A 7,101-nucleotide genomic window follows, 5' to 3' on the forward strand; every position below is an offset into this window, starting at 1 on the left:
TGAATCTCCAGGATTTTCTAAGTAGATCATCATATCATCTTCAAAAAACCAATAATTTTGAGTTTTGTTTGCCTATGCTTATTCCCTAAATTTCTTTTTCTTTTATTCTATTGCTGTAGCTAGCATTTCTATAATTACATCAAATAAAAGTTATGATAAAGGATATCTTTTCTTTAGCTCTCATGTTATTAGGAATCTCCATTTTCTCCATTTAGTATTTCTCCATTATGTATAATTCTGGCTCTTGGTTTTAGATGGACTTTCTTTATTATAATAAATAAGGAAAAGCCCATTTCCCCTATTTTTAAAAAACAGAAATTGTTGTTTTCTCAAAAGCTTTTTCTAGATCTGTTAATATAATCAAGTGATTTTAAAAGTTTTTTTATTAATATGGTCTATTATGTTATAATTTTCCTAATATTGAACCAACTCTGCATTCCTGGTATAAGTCAGTCTGATCACAATGTATAATCTTTTTAATGTGTTTCATAGCCTCTTTACTAATACTTTTTCAATGTGTGTTAATAACCATTAGCAATTTTGATCTATAATTTTCTTTTTCTGCATTCTCTCTTCTTGGTTCAGGTGTCAAGGCCATATTTATATCATAGGAGGACAGAATTCCTCCCACCCCCAGTTTTTTCTTTCTCTGTTAATCTGGGTATTTTATGTACTCATAAATACTAATTTATTTATCTCTTTTGTTGGCATATCACTGGGTAAAATAGTTTCACACAACTTCTTTTACCCTCAAGCCTGGACTCTCACAATAGCCTATGGATTAGTCTCCTTAACTCAAGTCTCTTTCCCATTCCAGTCTGTCTTCCACTCTTCAAATTATATTCCAGTCATCAAATTAATTTTCTCAAGGCACAGATCTGATATGTCATCTTCATATTCAATCAACTCTAGTAATTCTCTATCCCTTTCAAGATGAAATGTAAAATCTTCTATTTGGCATTCAAAGTCCTTCATAACCTGCTTTTCCTCTTTCCAGTCTTTTTTTACCTTATACCCCACCCCACCCCCATATACCCTGTGACCCAGTGACACTGGCTTCCTTGCTGTTCCTCACATAAGACATTCCATGCTTCACTCCAAAGCATTTTAACAGTCTGTCTCCCATACCTGGAATACTCTCACTCCTCTCCTCTACCTTCTGACTTCCCTGGCTTCCTCCAGATCTCAGCTAAAACCACATCCTCTACGATAAGCCTTTCCCATTCACCCTTAACATGATTGCCTTCCCTCTATTGATTACTTCCAATTCCTGTCTCTAGTTTGTACATCATCGTTTGTATGTTGTTTCCCACATTAGACTGGGAACTCCTTGAGGACAGGGACAGTCTTTTGCCTTTCTTTGGATCCCCAGTGCTTAGCACAGTGCCTGGCATGTAGTAGGCACTTAATAAATGCTTATTATTTATTTCTACTTCATTTGTCAAAAATGATTCTTTTTCCTTTTTGATATTGTCAATTTCACTTTTCTCTCAGTTTTTAAGGATAAGATCAATAGTTTGTCTGTTTTCTAGTTTTTTTTCTCCCAAAACTAGCCCCTGGTTTTATTTATCAATTTTATGAAGTTTTTATTTTGATTTTATTGATCTCTTCTTTGATTTTCAGAGTTTCTATTTTTTGTGTGCACTTGGGATTTTTTTTTTTAATTTGTTGTAGGTTTGCAGCTTTTAAAAAATTCCCTTTGCTTTCTTTTTCCTCTTGACTTTTCCTCTCCCTGCTTTTAGCTTCCAGTTCCAGTGGCCTTATTTTGAAGCTGAGGTCAGTTGTCCGGTCTGCTGTGTTTTGATGTTATAAAGGTTTAAAACACACACACACACACACACACACACACACACACACGCACGCGCACACACACACACACACACACACACATTCAGAATAAAACAGTCTTTTAAAATGACATAATTTCCAAAGGAAGTTGAAATGACATTTCCATTAAATCTGGCCCCACCAGCCCATCTGAGCCCAGCAGGCTTTGTTTTTGTGTTAGGTTGTGAACACCAGGAAGAGAAGCCTGCCTGTGGTTCTGGCTGGAACCAGGGCCCTCTCTCTTGGGAGTTGCTCTTCTCATTGAGGCTCTGTTATGGTCTCTCCATTTTTGTTGTTCTTGCCTAGATTACCTCTAGTAGTGGGTTAATTAATAACTAGGCAATGGATATTGCTTTTCTTATTTCAGGGGAGGGAAGTCAAGTTGGTCAAGTTGGGCTCTATGCTTTGTATGAATGTCAGAGCTGGGGGAAAACTTAAAAGAGAGAATGTGGGGCAGCTAGATGGTGCAGTGAATAGAGCTCTGACCTTGGAGTCAGGAGGACCAGAGTTCAAATATGACCTCAGACACTTGACACTAACTGTGTGACCCTGGGCAAGTCACTGCCAATTGCCTCACCAAAAAGCAAAAAAAAAAAAAAAAAAAAAAAAAAGAGAGAGAGAGAGAGAGAGAGATAATGTTAGTTACAGCAGGAAGAACTTTAGACCAGACAATGTTAGAGCCAGTAAGACTTTAGAACACCGAATGTCAGAACTGGGAGAGACCTTGCCTACTGAACATACGAATAGGGGGGAGAAAGAAGGGGTGTGCTGGTAAATGTTTAACAGTCCACGATCTGATGGGGGAGAACGGAGATGTCTGACCCTGGGCAAGTCACCTAACCTCTGTTTGCCTTAATTCACTGGAGAAAGACCTTTGCCAGGAAAACCCCATATGGGATCACAAAACGTTGGACACAACTGAAACAGAGTTGGTCTTGTAGTCAAGAAGATGTGGGCTCAAATCCTGCCTCTGATACCAACTAGCTGTTTGATAACCTTTGAATTCCCTAGACAACTTCTTTACATTTATCTACTGAGGCACAGGTGTGTGAGACTGGAAGCTTCCTGAGGGTAAGGACTATTATTATCATTTTTAGAGGGAATTGGTGTTAAGTGACTTGCCCAGGGTCATACAGCTAGTCAGTGCCTGAGATTGGATTTGAACACAGGTCCTCCTGACTCTGGAGCCCTGGATTTATCCACTGGACTACCTAGCTGCTTTCCTCCCAAAAAACTCACAACAAAAAACTGAGATAGATGAATAGATTTATTAAGTGACTATTAGGTGCCTGGGATTGTACTAAAACAACGTAGGGCAAGGGAAAGCTCACAGGATTAGGAGTTGTGAAAGATTATAGCTCTATTACTAATGAAAACACTTTACACCACACACCCAGGGGACCGAGAGAATTTAGGACCCTCCGCTCCCGCCCCTGGCCCTCCCTTTCCCACCCAAGCGGACTCCTCTCACGCCCCTTTTATCCTTCGGTTGCTAGGTAGACTCCAGCCTTCTGGGCTCCCTCTGTCCCATTGGCTGCAGGTGTTCAACTTTTGCGCCGGGAGGAGGCAGAGGACTAGCCGAACGCAGGTAGCCCGTCCGGCTCTCCGATTGGCTCCGAGCCTGTGGCATCCTCTTGAGGATTGGCTCCAGGTGGCCGTCCGGATGGGCCCCCTTATTGGTCGCCAGGTACTTGGCTGTCGCTCCTCCTACCGCTCACGCCGCGCGTCTATTGGCCGGCCGGCCGGAACCCGGCCAATCCGGCATGATCGGACCGTTCTGCAGGGGGTGGGGTGGGGTTCAAGCCCCTCTGAGCGAACTTTAGTCCCTCCTGCTTGGTGTGGGCCAAGCGCGCGCGCCCCTTACCACCCTGTGGTGGCGGTCGCGCGCGCGGACTAGCCCCAGGCCAAGTTTTTTCAGGCTGGAGTATCTTCCGGGGAGTAAAGTTGGGAGAAGGAGAGCAGAGTACTCGGGCAGGGCCGGGGGTAATGCCTGTGTTCTCTCTTCTGCTGCGTCCGCAGAGGGTGAGAGGGGCCAGGGAGAAGGGGCTACAGCCTCAGTGGATGTGTGTCCTCCACTCCCTGCTAAGCCACCCCCCAGGATCTCTCCAAAGCCCCTTAGCCTAGCTGCTTCCTCCCTCCAATCCCGCACTCACTCCAGATGCCCCCACCCCGTGGCCAGCCTTATAGCTTCATCCTCCAGGGGGGTTTCCCTTTTACCTAATGGATTGCAAATCCCCATCCCGCTTTGTCCTCCCCCACACGTCTGCCCCTTTCCCACAGCTACGTACTCCCCTAGGACATCCCTTGCCCGAGGTCTTCTTCCCGGCTAATGGGTTCCAAATACCTCCCCCGATTTTGTCTTTCCCCACATGCCTACCCCTTCCTCCCAGTTTCCTGGGACTCCTCCACCCCAAGATCCCAGCCCCCCCCAGCCCTGGGCCTCAGTTTCCTCTTTTGTAAAATGATGGCTTTTGAGGGCTTTAAATCCAAATCCATGACCCTTATTATCAGGCAAATCTCCCTCTGTTATTCAGGGATCACTCCCCCCATTTCCAGTTCTCCTAAAGCACCCCTGGGTTGCTTCTTTCTGCACCCCAACACTCAATTTTGACCCGCAGGGATTCCTGATCTTTAATCCACTCTTCTCCCAACGCCCTTTTATTCTGGAGGTCATCCCCCTTGTCCCCCAGCTGCTTTTATCACTGGAACCCCCCCCCCATCCACATCCCTCTCTTTCAGGAATCCCCCAGTCCCATTCTCCCTTTCTTGCACTTCCTCTGCTCCCCATTTGTCAGGTTGCTAGGTCACTTGTAGCTTTTCAGTGATAACTTCTGAGAGGAGAGTCTTTCCTCTTTGGGTCATTGAACTTCAGGGTCAGCATGAGTTTGTCGCTATCCAGTCCACCCCTCCCCCCCCGCGGGGCGTCTAATCCCTGCCCAGCCCCCTTCTTCCCCACTCCTAGGGGGAGAGAGGGTGGGGGCCCTCGCCAAAGGAAGCCAGTAAGTTCGTCCCCGACCTGCCCCTCCCTCCTCCTGCTCCGGCCCCTTCTGCTCCTGCCCCTCCCTCCTCCTGTTCCTGCTCCTCCTCCTCCGGGAGACCAGCCTGCAGGTAGGATTCTGCTTCCTTCTTAGCTCGTGGGTTAGAAATGTGACCTGGGGGAGATTTACTCACTGGCGATCCCGGCCGTCCTAGGCTCGCTGGGGTTCTGTCCCAGAGGCAGAAATTTCCTGGCTTGGATATTTGGGAAGGGAGTCGGGAAAACTTCCCGGGGGGGGCTCCTCCCCGCCCTCCTTACCCTCCCCCCTTCCCCCAGGTAGCTCCGGGCGCTCGGAATCCTCACACAGACAGCGCCCGCTCCCGGGGGTTGCCCTCTCGGGGCAGTGCGTCGGCCCTGGTGTTTCTGCTTCGTCGAGTGGGCCAGGCGGTGAAATGGAGAGAGCGCCGTGGGCATCCAGCCGGGTTCCGAGCCCCGATCCGAAGCCCTGAGCCCTGGAGCCTCTGCCGGCTACGGCTCGGGAGTCAGACCCGCCGCTCTGCGCGCGCTCAGGACGCAGACTCCGCTGGTTGGGATTAATGCCATGCCGAGCAGGATGGGGTCCAAGACGAACGTGGGCCAGGAGATCGTTCGCATTAAGGCACACTACAACGGGTAAGCAAGCGGCGCCCACTGCCCCCACTCCCTCACCGGCATCTCTGGGACGGTCCTGCAGTCCTAGCCAAGTTTGCGTCTGTTTACTAGGCAGCCATGGAAAGTTTGTCCCCTCTCTTAGGTCGGTGCTTGGGCAACAAACGGGGGGAGGGGGTGTTGGGCGGAGAAGGGGGAGGTGTAACAGTCCCTCAGGGAGGGGGGAAGCTGTCTTTTTAAAGTCTTCCTTTTGCGATTAGGACTGGATCGGCTTAATGAGCAGGAAACTGTAGCGATTGCCGGAGTTAAACTTTTTCTGCTGCGTCTTAGAGTTACAAAATGTAATTCACTGCAGTGACTCATTAACAAAGCATTCGGGGGCCTGGGCTCGGTGGAAGTAGCTCTAGTAGGCAAGGCGGAGCCGAGTGCCTGGGCTTACCTGTGAAATGGGCCGATGATTTGTAAGCTGGTCGTTGTAGACCTGTTTCACCTCCTGCAAAGTACAAAGTAAGATTAGGGAGCTTTGCAGACCTTAAAGCTTGAATGAGGTGAGCGATTAATCCGTGAGAAGCCGAGTCGTGTGTCAGCGTTGGAGCCCGGAAGGCCCAAGTTCAAATGTCACCTCAGACACATACTGGCTTCAGTACCCTGAGCCCAAGTCACTTGACCTCTCCGGACTCCAGGGGGCTATTAAATTGCCAAGAAGGGGTGACTGGTGACTCGGGAGGTTTCCTCACCCCCTTCTAAGACACAGGTACATCCCTATGCCCTATTTAATAACAGTGTGTACCATTGAGGGCAGGGTAAGGAAGGGCCCTATTCTCTGGCTTGATTTTGTAATTATTTTCTTTTTTGGTTTGTCTAGGCTAGACTTATAATCTTCTCTGTCTCTGTCTCTGTCTCCCTTATCTGCAACTCAAATCTCTTCAGGGGGCAAGGAGACATTCTTAGACTTGCCCAGAATCACACAGCCAGTATGTGTCTGAGGCTGAACTTGAACCCAGGTCTGCATGACTTCAAGGCTGGACCTCCATACCCTCCACCAGGGCTGGCCTTTGTCAATTAGATTAGCCTGTAGCGTTGTTCTGTTGTTACCTAGCTTGTACTCTAGTATGGAGTGCTGTTTTTGGAACTCTTTTAGGTCATTGAGGTTCAGAGCCATGGATCAGGAGTCAGGACCCGGCTTCGATTTCTGGCTGGACACTTAATTACTTGTATGATCTTGGGCAAGTCATTTCCTTGGGCCTCAGTTCAGTTCCTCCCTTTGTAAAATGATGGAGCTAGATGAGATAACCCCAAAGGTCTCTCCAGCTTCAAGTCCATAATCTATGATCCTATGTAAGTTCCTGCCAAGCTGGGACTATCACATATGTTCTGTACATGACCTAGGATGCTGTGGGCATTCAGACATTGTCAGGCCCTTTCCCTTGAACTTTTCTGTGTCCTGGCCCCCTTGGGCCAGTCTGGTGAAGCCCATGGTGTCCTCTTTTTTAAATGCATAAAATAAAATCTTAAGGATTTCAGAGGAAACCAGTTCTATTGAAATAGCTATCACAATAAAAAAGCACCACCACCTCAGTTCATGGCCCCTAGGTTAAAAGTGCCTGCTCTCTTGGTGCTCACCTGGGTCTCTAGGCCTTTGATTCAGT

At 47.8% G+C, this 7,101-nt stretch overlaps 1 protein-coding gene across 1 annotated transcript in view; it reads left to right on the forward strand.

Annotated features, from left to right (window-relative positions):
- Positions 1-4,921: 4,921 nt before the first annotated feature.
- PRKCZ (protein kinase C zeta) overlaps positions 4,922-7,101 on the forward strand; it is a 243,018-nt gene continuing 240,838 nt past the window's right edge. Inside the window, exons 1-2 of the mRNA XM_027855466.1 lie at positions 4,922-4,935; positions 5,141-5,476. Coding sequence (XP_027711267.1) covers positions 5,406-5,476 — 71 coding nt within the window. The 5' untranslated portion in view covers positions 4,922-4,935; positions 5,141-5,405. The remainder of the gene's footprint in view (positions 4,936-5,140; positions 5,477-7,101) is intronic.

The sequence above is a fragment of the Vombatus ursinus genome, unplaced genomic scaffold (genome assembly GCF_900497805.2).
Source record: "Vombatus ursinus unplaced genomic scaffold, bare-nosed wombat genome assembly UNPS02010822.1, whole genome shotgun sequence".
NCBI lineage: Eukaryota > Metazoa > Chordata > Mammalia > Diprotodontia > Vombatidae > Vombatus > Vombatus ursinus.